General features: G+C 42.9%; 1 protein-coding gene across 7 annotated transcripts in view; it reads left to right on the top strand.

The window, feature by feature from the left end:
• LOC137322503 (glutamate receptor 4) overlaps positions 1-21,782 on the top strand; it is a 165,470-nt gene that overhangs the window by 71,269 nt on the left and 72,419 nt on the right. For 5 of the 7 annotated variants that reach the window (XM_067985429.1, XM_067985428.1, XM_067985427.1 and 2 more), the window contains exons 7-8: positions 11,693-11,860; positions 14,937-15,041. In XM_067985429.1, coding sequence (XP_067841530.1) covers positions 11,693-11,860; positions 14,937-15,041 — 273 coding nt within the window. Of the gene's footprint in view, positions 1-1,588; positions 1,598-11,692; positions 11,861-14,936; positions 15,042-21,782 lie in introns of all 7 variants that reach the window. The other 2 variants (XM_067985432.1, XM_067985430.1) reach the window with 1 other exon arrangement.

Raw genomic sequence — 21,782 nt, 5'->3', positions numbered from 1 at the left:
GTTAGAATGTGGAATGTGCTACCACAAGGAGTAGTTGAGGCAAATAGCATTGATGCTTTTAAGGGGAAGCTAGATAAGCAAAATGATGGAGAATGGAATAGAAGGGTATCCTGATAGGATTAGACAAAGTAGGGAGGTAGGAGGCTGGTCTGGACCATAAATGCCAGCATAGACCAGTTGGGCCGAATGGCCTGTTTCTGTGCTGTAGTTTCGATGTAACTCGATGTAAGGTTAGAAAGAAGCCTTTTTATAGTTTTCTCCACAATCAGACAATTTCTCTTCTTTCAGACCTCAATTTGTAATAGTGTTATAGTATGGGGTCCCTGTATCAAACTATTATTGTCACTTAACCCTTCTCTTTCCAAACCAGCTGTGAATTTAATTGAATCTCGTCAATGTTTTTAGGTGCGAAATTGTGGTTAGGAATAGTTTTGAGGCAGTGATAGAAAAGGGAGCACAGGGCATTCAATGCAGAACTTATCCTCGGGAGAGAGCAGACTGTGCTTGATCTGTGGAAAGAACTAGCTTTTTCTTATTCTGTCATTTCTTGAGTTTTGTTGTGATGGTGCTCAAGGGTGCTTCACAAGCACTTCTCCAGAAACAGTGATATTATTCCCCTACACATACAGCCTGGTGAAGTTATATAGTGAGGGAAAATAGCTTTTTTTCCCATTAAAAAAAAGGACCTAAATAAAGATGGATTGCAGCTACTTAAGTGGTGATGTTGAGTCCCATCTCATTAATAAGTCTTGACATGTGAATAGTCCTTGGGAGGATTGAGTGATGCAGTGGATTTGTGCAATGTCCTTTCACCTCTGGGTCCTGCTCTTGGTCCAGCTGAGACTGATGAGGTGAAAGTCTCTTCTGTCTGTAAAGATTTGACAAAATAAGTTTGGGAATCAAGTACCAAATGAGTTCAGGTCCATAGAGCAAATTGGATCCAAAATTGGCTCAGTGGCAGGAAGCAAAGGATAATGGTCGACGGGTGTTTTTGCGACTAGAAGGCTGTTTCCAGTGGGGTGCCGCAGGGCTCGTTACTAGGTCCTTTACTTTTTGTGGTATACATTAACGATTTGGATTTAAATGTAGGGGGCATGATTAAGAAATTTGCAGATGACACAAAGATAGGCCATGTGGTTGATAGTGAGGAGGAAAGCTGTAGACCGCAGGAAGCTATTAATGGACTGGTCAGATGAGCAGAAAAGTGGCAAATGGAGTTCAATCCGGAGGAGTGTGAGGTAATGCATTTGGAGAGAGCAAGCAAAGCAAGGGAATTCGCAATAAATGGGAGGATACTGAGCGGTGCAGAGGAAGTGAGGGACCTTGGAGTACATGCCCACAGATCCCTGAAGGTAGCAGGACAGGTAGATAAGGTCGTTAAGAAAGCATATGGAATGCTTTCCTTTATTAGCTGAGGCATAGAATATAAGAGCAGGGATGTTATGCTGGAACAGTATAAAACACTAGTTAAGCCACAGCTTGAGTACTGCGCACAGTTCTGGTCACCACATTACAGGAAGGATGTAGTTGCACTAGAGAGGGTGCAGAGGAGATTTACAAGGTTGTTGCCAGGACTGGAGAATTTTAGCCTGAGAGGGTGGTAGGGGCTGAAACCCTCATCTCATTTAAAAAATACCTGGATGTGCACCTGAATAGCTGTGACCTGCAGGGCTACGGACCAAATGTGAGCATGTGGGATTAGGCTAGGTGGCTCGTTTCTCAGCCGGCGCGGATACAATGGGCCGAATGGCCTCTTCTGTGCCGTAAATTTTCTATGATTCTAACTCATCCTAAATTGATATCAATGAAATGTTAATCAGGTGGGTTCCATAATGGGCAGGTGATCGTTCTGCCAGCTTACTACCCATTAAATCTACCCAATTGTTCCACATGGCAAGACATTGCCCTGTCTTACACTGAAATACTGCAATGCTTGCCTGTGGGTGAGGGCATGAATGAGTGAATGAATTAGGAGTTAAGCAATAAAAAGCAATAGGTGCTGGCCATGAGCTTAAGGCCTCCAATGTTATTCTCCCTTATTCCTTCTATTGCTTCCACTCCCATAATCTTGATGAGCCTTTCTCATAATGAGTCTAGGATCACAGCTTGGTGACTGACTCCTGTCTGCACATACTGTCGCTTTCTGCAAGCAGAAATAGCTGCTTAAGGTGAGCCTTGCAGCAAGGACTACCGTCCCCTGCATTTAGCAGCAATCTTACATGTGAGATTGCAATCTCACTTGAAGAATGTGATTTCGTGCCAAAGGTTGGTTCTGTTTTCCATAATACAGAATGGTTGAAAAAGTCCTATCGTTCACATTGGTTTCTCTGCACTATGGGAAAGTCTCATTTGGTGCATGTGGAAGATATGTCTGCCTGCTGAACGAAAAGTGCATTGGTACACCAGAATAAATTACTGACTCAACAGATGGGCCTATCACTCTCCATTCAACCCTGTTGGTTCTATATCGATCTCAACTCTGCCTAACAGAAAGTGAGAATGCTGTTCAACTGTTAAATTAGGAAAAAGGGTTGTCTTCTGATTGATGCGCTGGGTACAATTTATTGAAAATCAATTATATTTAAGTATAACTTAATACATTTACATAGCGCCTTATCACATCCTCAGGACATCTTAAAGTGCTTTACAGCCATTAAACTACTGTTCAAGTCCATTAACTGTTGTTATGTAGGTAAATGCAGTAGCCAATTGGCACACAGCAAGGTCCCACAAAAAGCAAATGAATGAATGATCAAATAATCTGTTTTATAGTGGTATTGGTTGAGGGAAGAATGTTAACCAGGACATCAGGAGGACTGCTTAATCTTCTTTGAATAGTCTCATGGGTTTCTTTACAGCCACCTGAGCAGGCAAACAAAGCCATGTTCAACATCTCATCTGAAAAATAACACCTCTGACAATGCAACATTCCCTCAGTACTGACTCAGAGGAGAGAGTGCTACCAACTGAGCCAAACACACAAGATGAAGAGATTTTCCAGCTTGCTAGCTCCTATTTGATCTTGGTCTTTATCTTGAAAATAATGAGTTTTGTTACTTTAAGGTAATGAGGTAGAGGCTTTATGATAAGAAAAAATGCAGCTTATCCAGCTTATCTGTGGTGTAAAGACCGCAAAAGTAAAGTTAGTGTAGACTTTTGCTTCTAAATAATCAAAAGGAAAATGGGATGGTGTGCAAACTACTAGTCAGCAGAGCTTAGAGGCCAGCCTCATTAAAGCTGCTATATAGCATTATAGCTGCTAGCTGCAAGTTGAAAATTACCCCCAGCATTTAATTTTAACTGATAGGTAGGGGCAAGTGTTGCAATTGCTATAAATAAATACATATTTCTTGTAATATAGCTTAATATATTTTCTAGTCTCGTCAATCTCTTATAGCATTGCATATGGGGGGTCAAGACCAAGTGTAGTCTTAAGGTGAAGTGAGGTTGAGTTTGGGGGATAATTGGACCAGGGGACACAGACATAATTCAGTCCCCATTTTAAAGTCATACTTTGCGTCCATATTTTTATATTTCCATTATAAATTTCTAAGTTCATAATGGAAACTGCCTATGTATGCTTGTCACCATTGGCAAAGGCCTAGAAACAGGCTTCATGATCATTCTCTCAGACACAGGTGGAGGAATATGGGCAATTTATACTAAAAACAGGTAGAACAAAAAGACAGCACTAACTTTTTTGAGCCAGTGTGCCACTCTGATGCATTATAAGATTAGCTGTACTGTTTAAAAACAAGAGTTTTCACAGGTGTAGATGCAGTTATTGTATGTGTGTGAAGCATGGACAAAGCTTGTGGTGATTAATTAAAATTGGGCCTGTGATCTTTTCAGTCTGTCTCTCTCCCTGTAGAGATCAGCATACTGTAAGTTCTGTGTATATTTCTGTGTCAGCACTTTGCAACATTTCCCCAATGTACTGCATGTCATGAGAGAGATCTTCAGCTCCAGCAGACGCTTATTGTGAAGTAATTATTCGGATATTAGTCTGATAGAAACCAGGGTAACTCATTCATTGAAGAAAAGCCAGCAGGCACTGCAGGGGCTGAAAATCCCACTGGGACGATTGAAGTCACTGAGATTCAGAGTCAGAATAAGATGAATAAAATTCCGAAATAGAATTGCATAACTTTACTTACAGATCAGAATTTATAATACATGAAATTGTGCACGTCCCAAATGACAGTGTTGCTCTGATCTTCCTCTTGCACAGAGAGTGCTTATGCAACACACTGCCGTCCCATCTTACTGTTCACAGAAGGCCACATGTTCCAATGCTCTCTTCCTTTTATAGTTTTGGTTTGAACCCCACTTATATGTTCATTGCAGCAAATCCAACTATGACTTCTAATAGAGGGCCTTACCTCCTTATCTCTACTCCCCAATTTCTGGTCTTTCTCACTCTTCCTATATGTTGTAAAGTTAATGTTGAAACAGTCTTTCACTTACTCCATTTTCAAATTCAAAAGCCCTTTTTTAGGGACCATTGGACAAAACGTCTGATTGTTGCTGGAAATACATCTACCATTGTCCTCACCATCTAGAATTGCTGTTACATCTCAGCGGCGCGTCAGTGGGATGTACCTTGCAGCAATGCATTCTACCCAACAGGACAGTTTAATATATCTGTCAACCGGAAACTTGCTGATGCAAACAAGACAACAGGCCAAAATTCTTTGGGACCTGATCCCAGTGGTTAAGGCAGGATCACACCCGTTGGTGCCCTTCAGTACTGACCCCAGCAGAATTTGCAAGCTCACTGGGAGAGCATCTAATTAGCATGGTACAGGCAGGGCGCATATGCCCAGAAACTTCTTCCTTCATCTGTCTTTGGTGGGGGTGGGGGCATGTCCAGGCGCCCCACCTGACTCTAGTGATTTTCCCCTCAGTGCTCTTTGTAAGGGGTGCCAATCTGTCGTCAGATTTCGATAAAATAGTTTACTCTCTTTGGGGGTTGAGCCCTACCAGTAAGGCCCACACCTCTCCAGTGGTGGCCATTATGCCTCACCTCACTCAGCATACTGGCCTCCACTGATACGCCGGGACCCAATCCAGCCAAAGAAGCGAGAACGTCTGACGTAGGGAGTCCCTGCCCCTGGCTCTTCCCCCTTGCTATAATTTACCCTAACAAGGCAACCAGGAAACTCCTGGAAACAGAGAAGATCTGGCACATGTTTTCCTGGGGGTTCCACTGGATTCCCACTGGAGTTACGTCAGTGGAGTGGCAGAACCCTCAAGAAACCAACAATTTTATGTATGGGAACAGTGGAATAGTTATGGCCAATATGAAGCAAGTTCACTGATGTCTCTAGTGGTGATATCACCAGCTTTCATCTGATCTTTTCCCCACTACAGTATTTTATTCCTTCAATGGGAATCAGTTTTGCTTGGGAGCTCCCTGTACAGCTACTACCCACCTATTGATGGGCACTCCAGCTGGCAATACACTGAAACAGTGCCTTAGAAGAGTATCCCCCACTGCATCAGTCTATATTTTCCCACTTATCAGACTAGCCTTTCTTCTGATCTCTCAGTGAGACTGCCAATTTATGCTGAACAGTGGGCTCTTGGTCCTCATCATTCCTGAGGAACTGGGATGAAATCTCATGAGCTAACTTCTCATCTGACCCTTACAAACAACAAGAAACTTTAGCCTGGAAATTCTGCAGCAGTTCTACCAATCACCTGCCGTAACTTCGGCAGTCGAACTCCTAGTAAAATGGCACCGACTGCCATTTTCAGCAATTTATACATTTTTTGGGGGGTTCAGCCAATCTCCCACTAAAGTTACAGCAGGAGATTGGGAGAATCCCCATGAAATTTCAAGGCCTTTCATTCCATCACTTACACTGAATTCAAAGCTGAATAACTGTACTAACCCACTGCATTACCCACATTCCTCCATGACTATTTTTTATCATTCATAGGCATCAAATATATGTTAGCAATCAAATGCTGAATTTTCAAAAGCTCAGTTTTACACTGTGTTTTCACTAGATCTCAAAATGTTCATGGGAACAGTTATAATTTGCACTATCACTATTTTAGCATAGGTGTGATAAACTTATAAAATTTGGAAGAATGTAGGAAAATAACCTTCTTTAAGACACAAAACCTTCATTTCCAAAATAATTTGGCAGGTTTCTGTACAAATGAGGCACAAACATTTCTCAGGAGGAGAGAAAGAAAAGCTGTAAACTCAACTTCACAGAAGAGCAAACTGTCAGTGTATAACTGTCAGTTCAAAAAAACAATCATATAACTGGCCACACAGTCATCAAAAGGTGACAAGATCTGCCTATCCATGAAGAATTATTTCAATGAACATCCTACATCTGTAGAGTCAGCATCACATCCTTGTCTAATGCATGTATTGTTGGTATTTTACACATACCAGGTCTGCTAGACAAACATCTGCCATGAAATTCATGGGGGTCCACTCCACCAGCCCAGATGCAGCAGAGCGGAACCACTGCCCACCCTAAACCTAGACTGGAGATCCCGTTCCCAATACTGGGGACCGGGTCACTTGTATGGCCGGAGTGGACCGCCAGTGCAAGGCCACTCAGCTTTCCATCAAGGGCTAGCTGAGGACAGGACACTGGTCTCATTTAAGAAGCAGCTAGATGAGGTAATGGGAAGACGGGAGGGTTTGTATTCTGGAAGGATGGGATCAAATGGTCTTCTTATCTGAACTGATCTTGTGATTACATACTTCAGTCATTCTACTGTTCAGTCATTCTACTGTTCACTCTTTCCACTGTCCATGAATAACTTTTTTACCAGCAAGTGTACACTGCCTCAATAAGTATTTTAATCTATTCCCTTTTGCTGCCATCACAGCTCCAAAAGTCAGTCCTAGAAAATAGTGGAGAAAATCAGAACCTCAGGCAGAGTATAAATTATACTGTAATAGCGTTGTGGAGATGATCATCATTGCTGATGGAGCAAATTACAGCATGGCTTATTTACATGCAGCTACTCCAGGATACTGAAGGAGCAGCTGAAATAATATTGGCCCATCTCTGTGACATGAAAATTGTTTTTAAAATGGCACATAGAGGGACTGGCCCCTGATTGTTCAGTGGCTAAGTGTTGCTTGATGTAACACTGAGGTGTACAGATCAGAAACAGCCCAAGATCTATATTAAGTTAGTAAGACACAGACTTGGGCCTAGGAATTAAAGCCAAACTGAGTGCTGTTTTTTTCAGTCGCTACAGTTGGCCTCAATGTCCCAGAATAGTCAGGCAAAAAAAATCAAGCAGGGATCCTGCTTCTGATTACTATCCATTAACCCCTACTATGTGCATTTATTCAGCGCCTTTCACAACGTCCTAAAGTACTTCACAGCCAATTAAGTCCTTTGAAAAGTAGTAACTGTTGTAATGTAGGGAAATGCAACAGTCAATCTGTGCATAGCAAGGTCCCACATTCAGCAATGAGATAAATGACCAGATAATCTTTGTTTTCATGGTACTGGTTGAGGAATCCATGTTGGCCAGGACAAATCTGCTGCTCTTTTTCAAATAATGCCATAGGATCTTCAGGATCTACCTGAGAGGGTAGACGGGGCATCAGCTAAGGCCTGGGGTTAGGACCGTGCTACCCATGCCATTGCATGAGGGCCCAAGCTAGTCAGGGGCCCTGAGCAGATCCAGTGAAAGAACACCCTCGCAATGCTAATAGTTGATCCCTGATAATATTACCTATTATAAACATGCCTTTTCACGATCGTACATGTGTGGATTTAACACCAGATTAAATAAGTAGTATTTAGAGTAATTTTCTTGTAAAATGTTGGGGCCACAAACCAAACCTTTGCAGGGACCCTTGCAATGCAAATGCCGCTCCTGCCTCAATTTAATGTCTCGTCTGAAAGACAGCATCACCGACAATGCAGTACTCCCTCAGTACTGCACAGAAGTGTCAGCCTAGATGATGTGCTCAAGTTTCTGAAGTGAGCCTTGAACCCACAATCTGTTAACTCAGGCAAGAGTGCTACCTTGAGCCAAGGCTAACACCTTGGCAAAGTACTATAGGGTTACCAGCACCCATGGAACTGTACTCCAATATAACAAGGAGAAGGAAGTAAAGTAAAGAAAACTGGGGGATAAGCGGAAAGAGCTGAAACAGCAAGGTATTTACAAAGAACTCTTGGAAGTTTCAAAACAATATTTACAAACATTTTTGTCACCATTTTAAAAATTAAGAATTTTTTGGAAGTACATCAAATCTATTACATCTTCCAATACACACTTGAAATACAAGTCACAAATGCAGCTTTGAAATCTCCGATACTTTGAAATTTGGGCCCTGAACCATTTTTTTCCTTTGGGAAAAGGTTGCTGTCTGTACTGTCAATTCGTATTAACTAATGAACCTGTATGCTGCACAATGTTGCATACACATTCTGTTATTTACTTGACCCAAAATTAATTGGAACATTATTTTGTCTGTTTTAACTGGATGAACCCGCCCAGACACAAAGTGGGTAAATTTGTCCAGGGTTTTCCTGTGGATCTTTACAGTGGGCAATCAGGAGAAACCCCATGGAAATTTACCTCATAATGTTGGTGATAAGATTGAAAGTTAACTAAACCAACTATTAAAGAAAAGAGAGGATAATAAACTGAGGAAATCTCAAACTGAACATACCAGCAGTAGCCGCTTCACGTTCAGAAAGGTTAACTTAGGGAACAGACTGTCGCCTAACACAATGAATGCAGACTCAGTGGAACCATGCAGAAAATAAATCAATGGTTTTCTCATTCAGTTGAAGTGGAGGATAGAGTCTTGGTGCCAAGGCAGGAGGGAGTTGAACATGGTCTGACTGTGTTCGGCACATGAACTAAGTGACAGGGTAAGATGGATGAACCAAATGGGCTCTTTTTGTTCTTACGTTCTTATGAAGCATGGCGCCTACCTTCAATTTAGCTTTTAGCCTTTCTTCACAAAAAAGGAATGTTCACTTGCAGTAATCCCTCTGGAGGAATTGACTCAACTGTAGTACAACTTAAAGGATCATTGTCTTTGTGAAGAAATATTGGCAGACTTTTTTCATTGTTTGCAAACACACATGATGATACAATTCAACCTGATTTACATCATTGTAATCATTGTACATGATGCCATTGTGACAAATGGCTCTTCCTGCTCTTAACTCTCCCCATACAGTGAAAGGTTAGCTGAATAGTTTTTCATTACAAGAAGATATATTTCCTACTTTTATAATTGGGCTTTATACTTTTTGCTCACATTAGAAAATTAAGCAAAATAACAGGCCAGTTATGTGATCATATTGTGTACATTATATGCGAGGAGCATAGAGAACTCCCTTCATGCACAGGGAGTGCATTTGGTGCCTGGCTGAGATATCCTGTGAACCAACAGCTCTCAAGGGCTTCTGGAAAAATGTAATGCTGCAGCCACTTAAAGGTACATGGCTGCATAGGGGCGCAAAAATTGTTTCAGCTTTTATAAAGGCTGAAAATAGTTTTTTGAGTATTTGTTGGCCTTTCCAAAGAAGTGTCAGTCAAATAGCAAGGGAATGCAAACTCAATGTGGAGGCATGAAATGGATTGTGTGAGCAAGTGATGGAGAGGTGCAGTACCCAAACTGTACCTTTGATGGCTGGAGAAGTAGCTGCACTACTGCGTTAGAGTTGCCCTTTTTGATACCCCAGCGCACTCTTCCCACAAGATGGCAGTACACCATGTCTGGCAGGAGGTAGCAGCCAGGCTCAGCACCGTGTACTGAGGAAATTGGACAATTGTGTCATGTTGCTGTTGCTCTTCGATGGGAAAGAAGATTAGACCGCTGGCCACGCTGACTCACACATTGACCACCTGTTTGATAAATGTGCAGCCAAAAAATAATGGGAATACAGGAAACCACAGGACTGGAAAAGACCGTTACAGTCCACCTGACCATGATGCAAGGTCAGTTCATTTAAATACATTCACAGGATGCCGTGCATGATTTCCTGTGAGTGCACCAGGTTCAAGGGGGGTATTTTCTGGTGCCAGCAGCTCTTTAAGAGCTGCTGATTGCCCATATCGCATTGCCACTTCTGAAGAGGTTAAGAAATGGCTGCAGCTGGGCACATATCAGATCGATGAATATTTGGACACTAAGGGAATCAAGGAATATGGGGATAGGGCGGGAAAGTGGAGTTGAGGGAGAAGATCAGCCATGATTTTATTGAATGGTGGAGCAGGCTCTAGCGGCCGCATGGCCTACTCCTGCTGCTATTTCTTATGTTCTTATGTTCTAACAGCACTATTTAATGATACAGTTTTGGAGGTGCTACTGTAAAAGGTCCTGCAAAGAAGTGTGGTTCTTTTTGGATCCTCCAGTGAAGAGCAATGCCAGAGCAACCTGGATAGGGGTGTCAGAGTCAGTACTGTCTCACTTGTGCCCCAAACCTGGGAATAGATAGGAAGAAATCTGTTACTCCAAGGAAGGTCAGATTTATTTGCAGGATTCCTCAATCCTGCGACCAGCCCAGAGCTCAACCTTGTTACCAATCTTGAGCTCAATTCCCTATGATAGCCTTCAGAGGACAACCATGACAGGCCTTAATGGAATTGCCAATTGCAGTTCAATCACTGAAATGAATGTAATTTATATGTGCGAGTCATTCATTAATTCTTATTGATCATATGCTTCTGAAACTAACACTTAAAGTCATCTTATGTCCAGTCTCTTCGTTAAGAATGACTGACTTCTCAGTTGTAAGTTCATGGGCAAGTCAGTCACTTTTAATATAGCAATTAGGACATTATTTATAAGTAATAGTTTCATTGTGTGGGCTGTCATTGAATGGTGAGCCCAAAGACGGCAATAAAGTTGACCTGAGGGCTGGGAGCATGGTTCAGGCAAGAGCTGCATATATTTACATGTAGGAGAATGTACATCTTCTAGGCAATCAAGTGGGATGTATGAAAATTTCCTACTAGCCATGATTTTTCTTTCTGTTTTGCTCACTGCACCAGTGGAATTATGAATTGTTTTCCCTTCTTCACCAGTTAAGCCATTCAGTCAGCTGCTTGAAAAATTTGAAGTCAACATAATGAAAGGTACAGTCTGATTAGCCACTTTCTCCTGGGTATATTCGAAGAATCATAAACCTGACAGGAGGAAACCAGACCAAAAAAAAAATGGACCTCCATTATTGGATGTTATTCACAACCAAATTTTGGATATAAAATACAAATTCTCTTCAAAGGGAAAATATAATGCCAAAAACCCATTCAAACCCTCATAGTAACAGTACCAAAACACTAGTTCTACACAGTGTCATGAAAGTGTTCCCAGTTTTATTGTAGTATAGGCACAAATCTCATTCTTGAGTGACTCATCCCAAAAGCATGTTCATATCTTGTACTTAGAACACCAGATATTTCAGTTAAGTGGTTGTGTCTCTAATTTTATTAAAAAGCCAGTGTCCAACACAAGAATGAGCATAAGATTAATAAGCCTCAAGCGCAACTAAAGATTCAAAGAATACATTTTGTTTTTTTACCATAGTGTAGTAGATATAAGCCTAAAGATATTAGCAGACACAAGCTTAATGTGTGTGGTGGTCCTCTGGCTGCTATTTTCTGTTCTTTTGAATGAAATCTTAGATGAAATATAATGTGTCTTGAGCAATTTGGATATATTTCGTTTTAGTACACATCTGCACTAACGTACGATGGGATTCTCGTCATGGCTGAAGCATTCCGCTATCTCCGAAGACAACGGATTGGGATTTCAAGAAAAGGAAATGCTGGAGACTGTCTTGCGAATCCTGCTGCTCCTTGGGTTCAAGGTATTGACACAGAAAGGGCACTGAAACAGGTACAATATTATTTACTATGATTGAGTTTGATAAATTGCCTGCTCTATCATATTGTAGTTTAAAATAATCTATCCAGTCTTCCCAAAGGTTCTGTGGAATTTGTTCAGTCACAGACTGAAGAAGTCCAGAGCACAGAATTTTGGTGCACTACCACATTCCATCAGGAGTGGCAGAGCATGAGTTTGACACTGTGATTCCCCACATCTCAACTGGGCCATCTGCAAAAGATATCAATTATAGCTGATGTGCTTCCCCATATTAAGGAAGTGAAGGTCACAGAGCAAGCCTGCCTGCAGTTCCCTCCAGTTCCTTATGCCAACCGGTTACATTAACAAATGCTTTGAATTAAGAAACCTGTGTGACCTTTCATTTGGTGAATGGTGCACAGTACTGCAGACCAATGGAACAGGAAACAAAAGATGTACAAAAATGAGGGGAAGGAATGAGCAGTCACAGACTGGATGCTGCTGTGCAACTAAAGATAGCTGCAGATTTTGGAGATGCTACTGTAATATTTGGCAAAACTGTCATCTAAAGCAAACTAGATTAATATCAAACCATAGTGAGGCCTGTATGTCCACTCCTTGGGCTAGATTTTGACATTATGCGATAGTGTAAAATGGGTGATAGCAAGTCGGCAGCCAGTTTTACATCTCTCCCGATTTTTATTTCTACTGACTTCGATGACATATTAATGTACAATAATGTACAACTGCACCAATATGTAAACTACTGTACAATTTATTCTTTTACCACTTTTACCCCAATACCTCTGCTACCATCGTAGCAAATTCAGGAGGTCAGAGTTGTTGCCATGGCACTGATTAAAATACAACGATACTGATGTACACATGCATGTATCTGTGGGACTCAGGGTTTCAGATTCTTGTGTTCCAGCCTTTTTATTCACTGAAATTAAAATTAATGGACAGAAAATCATGAGAAACACATGTCCAAATTCCATATATGCGCATCTGGTGTGCAAAGCTTTGTGTCAGGAGCACTGAAGACGTAAATTTATCCCAGAGTTTTTCAGTTTGTTCAACTTTTCCCCAGGTTTCAAATACTTTTAATGCACAGTTTTAAAATGATTAATTTAAGAATGAAAGACTTGCATTTATATAGCACTTTATCACATCTCTAAACATTTCACATGTAATGAATTACTTTGGAGTGCAGTGACTATTGTTATGTAGACAAACAAAGAACCATTTTCACAAAAAAGACCCTTTGGACAGCAGCGAGATGGAAGATCAGTAAGTCTGTTTTTGGTGGAAATGGTTGAGGGAGGAATGTTGGACAGGACATATAGAGAACACTTGTGCTCAAGTCCTGGAATGTGGCTTGCACACACATCCTTCTGATTGAGAAACAACAGTGCTCCAATTAAGCTAGACTGCCACTTGAGAATTTCATTCACAAATAAAAATAATTATAATTTCTCCAAGCTATAATTGGCTCAGAATGCACATAATGAATAAAAACCTCTGCACAGTTCATGAACGCTGCCATTTCCTTTAAACAGACGGAGTATCTGAATTAGAATTATCCAAAAGTAGCTAACTACAAGGCAATTATGACAAAAGCCTGGGAACAGGTCAGCTAATTGCCCTTTTAATACGTGCCATTGTACATCATAAAGAAGAGAATAATAAAAATAACATTAAAACATTAAAATGGTTTTTAAAAAAGGGCAGCTCATTTCCCAAAAAGCATGAGGGGGAGGTGGTTGAATGAAAATTGCAGCTGGAAAACAGTAGAGATGACAATGAGTTTTCTGTCTGGTGCAAGTATTTATTCAAGGGTAGTGAATGAGGCATGTGATAACTAAACTGTTCAGGACCACCTGTGGCCATGTAATGACTTGAATCCTAATAATGAATGTTAGATTGCGATTTGCAGCATGAGTTTCCATCTCTATCCAATGAATGCAACTTCACAACTGTGTGGTCTCCTACAGAGAGCCAGCACCTGAAAGAACAACAGTATTACTCTAAACCCCATCAATTTAACACTCCCATCAGAAAGCGAAATGCTACCCATGGCTTTAGAAAGGCACTCAGGGTAAGATGTCCTCAGTGCACTATTCATAGCAAATTCATAAACATGTTCACTATAAATGACTCCCAAAGGAAATTTTTCTCTGTAGTCAATAGTTTTTAATTTTCTTCATCTAACAGTGAATTATTTAGTCCTGAAACATGGATAAATAACATTTAGCTGAAAATGTTTAGAGTTATTGTAACACAAAAAATAAAAGATTTCACAGCAGTTGGGATGTTTGTTTTATGATGATAAGTGATAAACAAAAGTTCAACTAAAATTTACCTTCAATGGCATAGTTTTTAATTAATATTGAACAATGTGAAGCTCAGCCACACAGATAATGGGATCTTACATTGCCAGTCTGTGCTGCGTAAGCTGATCTCAGCTGGGATAATGCTGCAATTGACGCTGTACTAGGGAGAGAAAAAATCAGCTTATTTCCTGCCCCTGATCACTTCCTGTTAACAGCTCCTGGCTGAAAAGATGCATGTGTGGATGGTGGCTGAGGGCATGATCAGGCTTGGCTGCAAAGTTCCCAGTTGCCCAAAGGCCTGTCAACACTCACTCTCTAGGTTCACACATGAAGAATCATAGAATCTTACAGCACAGAAGGAGGCCACTTGGCCCCTCTTGCATGTGCCAGCTCTTTGAAAGAGCTATCCAATTAATCCTACTCCCCTGCTGTTTCCCCATAGACCTGCAAATTTTTCCTTTTCAGGTATATATCTAATTCCCTTTTGAAAGTTACTATTGTATCTGCTTCCACCGCCCTTTCGGGTCAGTGTCACCACCCTTTCAGGTCACTTGAATGCAGTATATTCCAGATCATAACAACTTGCTACATAAAAAAAAATGGCCATCAGGTCATGGCTAGCTCCCATAAAACTGTTGCCTCAGCATTAGTCAGCATCTCCAGGGTAGGAGGGAAGAAAATTAGAACAGAAAACTATCTTAGTGTCATTCTGTGCTGAAATTTTCAATGCCATTGGAGATTACAATAAATATATTTCTTCTCGCATTCTTTTAAAGGTCCGGATCCAGGGCTTAACAGGAAATGTTCAGTTTGACAATTATGGTCGACGGACAAACTTCACAATAGACGTATTTGAGCTGAAAAATGCGGGCCATAGAAAGGTGAGTTACCTTGAGCAGTGAACGAATAAACCTACATTGGTATTAACAAATCTCCGGTCTTCAAAAGCCACAGGTCACAATGCCAGTGATTACACCAGTGCTCTCCATCGCCAGATTTTGTGGAAGAGCAGTTAAATTAGCATGGGGCTGGCATGCCATTATGACTGTAACTCCAGCACCTATCTGCCTGCCGCTGTTGCCAGGAAATCCGGCTCTTAGCCACCATCAGAGAAATTCTGGCGGTTCCCCCGTGATCCCATGGAATAACCCACATCGTTCAGTGGGGGCCAATCCAGAATTTTTTTTTAAAATTCCCTTGTCTTCGGGGTTCCGGGCTGCTTCCCTGGCCTGGACCTCCCGTTCACTTGCTGCCTTCTGGAGGCCTCATCTCTTACGGCATGCCAGCATCCAGTCTTACGCCAGATCCCTTCTGGACTGGTTAGGTGGGGGCTCCCAACATAGAGAGTCCCGTCCCCTGGCTCCACCCCATTGACATCATTGGCCTTGTAAGAGGCAGGCAGATGTTCTGCTTCCAACAAAGTTGATCAAGAACTCCCAGAGTCAAGGGTGGAACTGGGTGTATCCAAGCCCTTCATTTCTGGTTTAAAAGTAACCTGCAGAAACTCTGACGTTTTTACTTTGTTCAGACAAGTCCTTGACTACAAATGAGTACCAGAAATGCCAGAAATTGAGCACTGTATAACTACTGAGATTTTTTTTTTATTCGTTCATGGGATGTGGGCGTCGCTGGCGAGGCCGGCATTTATTGCCCATCCCTAATTGCCCTTGAGAAGGTGATGGTGAGCCGCCTTCTTGAACCGCTGCAGTCCGTGTGGTGAAGGTTCTCCCACAGTGCTGTTAGGGAGGGAGTTCCAGGATTTTGATCCAGCGACGATGAAGGAACGACGATATATTTCGAAGTCGGGATGGTGTGTGACTTGGAGGGGAACGTGCAGGTGGTGTTGTTCCCATGTGCCTGCTGCTCTTGTCCTTCTAGGTGGTAGAGGTCGCGGGTTTGGGAGATGCTGTCGAAGAAGCCTTGGCGAGTTGCTGCAGTGCATCCTGTGGATGGTACACACTGCAGCCACAGTGCGCCAGTGGTGAAGGGAGTGAATGTTTAGGGTGGTTGAAGTGGTGCCAGTCAAGTGGGCTGCTTTGTTCTGGATGGTGTCGAGCTTCTTGAGTGTTGTCGGAGCTGCACTCATCTAGGCAAGTGGAGAGTATTCCATCACACTCCTGACTTGTGCCTTGTAGATGGTGGAAAGGCTTTGGGGAGTCAGGAGGTGAGTCACTCGCCGCAGAATACCCAGCCTCTGACCTGCTCTTGTATCCACAGTATTTATGTGGCTGGTCCAGTTAAGTTTCTGGTCAATGGTGACCCCCAGGATGTTGATGGTGGGGGATTCGGCGATGGTAATGAGATATATTTTGACGTGATGATTTGATCTTCAAAGCTGCTTGAGTATATCCAATGGTCTTTTAGTCTGACAGTGAGGGGATGAACTGAATTTATGACTAAGCCTGGAGCTTTGAGATCATGTGACAGAAGGTCAGGTGATATAGGATATGGTGTGTGTAAGACTGAAAAATGATTTGCCCTGTGCATATTAGACTGGTATTTTACAATTAATCTTTATTGTGAAATACTGCAGTCACTCTTGCAAGTCCCAGTGTATTCACACTGTGCCATAATTTTGCACCTCATTGAAACCCTGAAAAGTTGATTATCATAGCTCCGCCTCCAGTCAAGTCAATGGCGATCGCGGATTTCCTGGATTTATGCTCATTTTCTTTTCGTAGCCACTTAGACTGAAAAATAATGATGCAGGTGAATGTACTTAAATTCATGAGTTCAAAATAATTCATTAAAGTAAACCAAAATCTCTGCTCCTTCTTGATATTTTTAATTCTTAGCTAAAAGCCACCAAAACACTTCTTCTTCAGCATTGCCTATTAGGTTTAGTGCATATTGTGTGTACAGTGTAAGGCACTGAAGTGGGAGAGAAATTTGTTTAGGCATGTTTTCAGGTTATATTCAAATTACTTTTCCAGGAAAATTTGGACTAAGTTTGCAACAGGAAGATCGGGGCACGAAAGGCGTAATTAATGTGTATGTCGTAGATTGTGCTGTTCTAGGAAATTCTGGCCCACTAAAATATATTTAGTTAAGTGCCTACTTATCCATTATTCCTAGTTGCATCCTTTGAAAAATCCTGCATTGAACTTCTAGGTTTAACAAGGCTGATATCAGCATATCTAAAGAATTAATTCAGAGTCACGTGGAGGGTTTTATCAGTTTATCTCTGAGTGCTCTGGATGCAGTATTGTGACTGGAAGCTGCTGCTTGTGCTAATTATAAATTCTTCTGTGTTCTGACAATCAAGTGGTGACATTACTTGTCCTACAATAGAATTTCGCCTCTGGTGCCTTTCCCTTGCATATGTGGTTAATGTACACTCGCTGCCTTTGAACGAGACAACTGTCTGGCAGTACTGAATAGACTACTGGAGAAAACATCCTGAAGAAAAGATGATGTTATTATCATTAAATCTATGGCATAACAAGGCAACCTGGGGACAACCACTGTTCAACAATTATCATCAATGGACTGGGAATGTGGGGGCTGATTTTCCTGTCCAGCATGTTTGAGAAATGCTTTGTTCCCAGGCACAAAGAAGAGGAAAAGTGGGAGGAGACCAGTGACACTGGCTTGGCAATGAGGAGGGAGGGGGTGTTGCTTGCCCTCCTGTCTCAATTTCTTGCGGGTTCATTGGAAGGGCACTCAAGCATAGGGGTGGCAGTAGAGGTTAGCGTTATGCCTTGCAACTGCTCCCCCCACCCCACCCCAGACCAGAGGAATTGGTGGGGGGGGGGGGGAGATGTAGATAGCAAGGCAAGAGAGGCCTATAAAGGTAATCATGATGTGGAGATGCCGGTGATGGACTGGGGTTGACAATTGTAAACAATTTTACAACACCAAGTTATAGTCCAGCAATTTTATTTTAAATTCACAAGCTTTCGGAGGCTTCCTCCTTCCTCAGGTAAATGTTCAGGAGCTCCTCGAAGCCTACGCATTTATACATATAGAACAATACATGGTGTTTACAGAATGCCCCTGCAACTGCCCGTTGCCAAGGCAATCACCGTGTTCAGACAGAGAGGTGTCACCTGCAGAACCCCCGAATACACATTCAACAAAAAAACAAACAGGAAAAAAAAACAGAGAGAGGCAGAAACATCCGGAAGGCAGAGAAAGCCAGCAAATGACCCATTATATTAAAAACAGATAACATTTGTTCGCTGGTGGGGTAACGTGTAGCGTGACATGAACCCAAGATCCCGGTTGAGGCCGTCCTCATGGGTGCGGAACTTGGCTATCAATTTCTGCTCGACGATTTTGCACCTACCTTTGAAACCTGCTCCGATGTCGGATGTCTCCCGCTCCGATCTTGCCCTCCCGATCTCCCTCCGATCTTCCCCTCTCCCCACCCGATCTTCCCCCTCCCCCCCCCCCCCTTCCAGTCCAACGCCGGATGACGTCTGGCTCTCACTCTTTCCCACCCCCGCCTCACGTTGCAGCTCCAGATGGCAGCCAGCCTGTCAATCAGGCTAGCAGCCGGGCCCGAAACCCGGAGAGGGCGTTAACCACTATCAATCAACAGGTGATCGCGTTGGCAACGATAAGTTTGGTTTATATGACTTTGCCACGCGTCCAATCGCCACCCACCCCCCCCCCCCCCCACCGCTGCCATCCCGCCTGCATGCTACTATCGAGGCCAGTGAGAGGGGAAACATTAAGGGGTTTAGCATCTTTGAAAGTAGATAAATCGCCAGGCCCGGATGAAATGTATCCCAGGCTGTTAAGAGAAGCAAGGGAGGAAATAGCAGAGGCTCTGACCATCATTTTCCAATCCTCACTGGCTACAGGCGTGGTGCCAGAGGACTGGAGAACTGCTAACGATTGTACCGTTGTTTAAAAAGGGAGAAAGGGATAGACCGAGTAATTACAGGCCAGTCAGCCTAACCTTGGTGGTGGGCAAATTATTGGAAAAAATTCTGAGGGACAGCATTAATCATCATTTAGAAAGGCACGGATTAATCAAGGACAGTCAGCATGGATTTGTTAAGAGAAGGTCACGTCTGACTAAGTTGATTGAATTTTTTGAGGAGGTAACAAGGAGGGTCGATGAGGGTAGTGTGTTTGATGTAATCTACATGGATTTTAGCAAGGCTTTTGACTATGTCCCACATGGCAGACTGGTCAGAAAAGTGAAAGCCCATGGGACCTAAGGGAAAGTGGCAAGTTGGATCCAAAATTGGCTCAGTGGCAGGAAGCAAAGGGTAATGATCGACGGGTGTTTTTCTGACTGGAAGGCTGATTCCAGTGGGATTCTGCAGGGCGTAATACGAGGTCCCTTGCTTCTTGTGTTATATATCAATGATTTGGACTTAAATGCAGGGGGCATGATTAAGAAGTTTGCAGATGATACAAAAATTGGCTGTGTGGTTGATAGTAAGGAAGAATGCAATAGACTGCAGGAAGATATCAATGGACTTTTTTTTTATTTGTTCATGGGATGTGGGTGTCGCTGGCAAGTCCAGCATTTATTGCCCATCCCTAATTGCCCTTGAGAAGGTGGTGGTGAGCTGCCTTCTAGAACCGCTGCAGTCCGTGTGGTGACGGTTCTCCCACAGTGCTGTTAGGAAGGGAGTTCCAGGATTTTGACCCAGCGACGATGAAGGAACGGTGATATATTTCCAAGTCGGGATGGTGTGTGACTTGGAGGGGAACGTGCAGGTGATGTTGTTCCCATGTGCCTGCAGCTCTTGTCCTTCTGGGTGGTAGAGGTCGTGGGTTTGGGAGGTGCTATAGAAGAAGCCTTGGCGAGTTGCTGCAGTGCATCCTGTGGATGGTACACACTGCAGCCACAGTGTGCCGGTGGTGAAGGGAGTGAATGTTTAGGGTGGTGGAAGGGGTGCCAATCAAGCGGGCTGCTTTGTCCTGGATGGTGTCAAGCTTATTGAGTGTTGTTGGAGCTGCACTCATCCAGGCATGTGGAGATTATTCCATCACACTCCTGACTTGCGCCTTGTAGATGGTGGAAAGGCTTTGGGGAGTCAGGAGGTGAGTCACTCGCCGCAGAACACCCAGCCTCTGACCTGCTCTTGTAGCCACAGTATTTATATGGCTGGTCCAGTTAAGTTTCTGGTCAATGGTGACCCCCAGGATGTTGATGGTGGGGGATTCGGCGATGGTAATGGCATTGAATGTCAAGGGGAGGTGGTTGGACTCTCTCTTGTTGGAGATGGTCATTGCCTGGCACTTGTCTGGCGCGAATGTTACTTGCCACTTATGAGCCCAAGCCTGGATGTTGTCCAGGTCGTGCTGCATGCGGGCTTGGACTGCTTCATTATCTGAGGGGTTACGAATGGAACTGAACACTGAGCAATCATCAGCGAACATCCCCATTTCTGACCTTATGATGGCGGGAAGGTCATTGATGAAGCAGCTGAAGATGGTTGGGCCTAGAACAATGCCCTGAGGAACTCCTGCAGCAATATCCTGGTCAGGTGGGCAGAAAAGTGGCAAATGGAATTCAATCCAGAGAAGTGTGAGGTAATGAATTTGACGAGGGCAAACAAGGTAAGGGAATACACAATAAATGGTAGGATACTGAGAAGTGTAGAGGAACAGAGGGACCTTGGAGTGCATGTCCACAGATCCCTGAAGGTAGCAGGACAGGTAGATAAGGTGGATAAGAAGGCATACGGGATACTTTCCTTTATTAGCCAAGGCTTAGAATATAAGAGCAGGGAGATTATGCTAGAACTGTATAAAACACTAGTTAGGCCACGGCTAGAGTTCTGGTCACCACATTACAGGAAAGATGTGATTGCACTAGAGAGGGTACAGAGGAGATTTACGAGGATGTTGCCAGGACTGGAGAATTTTTGCTATGAGGAAAGATTGGATAGGCTGGGGTTGTTTCTTTGGAACAGAGGAGGTTGAGGGGAGATTTAATTGAGGTGTATAAAATTATGAGGGGCCTAGATAGAGTGGATAGGAAGGACTTATTTCTCTTAGCAGAGAGGTCAATAACCAGGGGACATAGATTTAAAGTAATTGTTTGAAGGATTAAAGGGGAGTTGTGGAGAAATATTTTAAATATTTTCACCCAGAGGTTGGTGGGGGTCTGGCACTCACTGCCTGAAAGGATGGTGGAGGCAGAAACCCTCCTCTTATTTAAAAAGTACTTGGATATGCACTTGAAGTGCCGTAACCTGCAGGGCTATGGACCAAGACCTGGAAAGTAGGATTAGGCTGGATGGCTCTTTCTCGGCCGGCACGGACACGATGGGCCGAATGGCCTCCTTCTGTGCCATAAATTTCTATGATTCTATGATAATTATGTAAACCCAGAAAGGAAGAGTGAGTTCAGGTCATTGCAGTGAGTGAGTACAGACTGTGCTGTGAGTACAGAAAATTCAGGTTAGAGATCAAGCACCCAAAGAACACCGGTAGCACTTAACCACGGGCTTGTTAGGCCACTTAAAAGGAAAGTTAAGAGTCAATTAAGTTGGTGAAGGACTAGAGTCACATGTAGGCTAAAACAGGTAAGGATAGCAGGTTTCCTTCCCTAAAGGAAATTAGTGAGCCAGTTGGGTTTTTACAACAATCCAACAGCTTCATGGTCACTTTTACTGATATCAGTTTTTTAAAAACGTTTTTTCCAGATTTTT

This window comes from Heptranchias perlo, chromosome 6 (assembly GCF_035084215.1).
Source record: "Heptranchias perlo isolate sHepPer1 chromosome 6, sHepPer1.hap1, whole genome shotgun sequence".
Lineage (NCBI taxonomy): Eukaryota > Metazoa > Chordata > Chondrichthyes > Hexanchiformes > Hexanchidae > Heptranchias > Heptranchias perlo.
The sequence above is the reverse complement of the archived record's forward strand: the minus strand, read 5'-3'. Positions and strand labels throughout refer to the sequence as shown.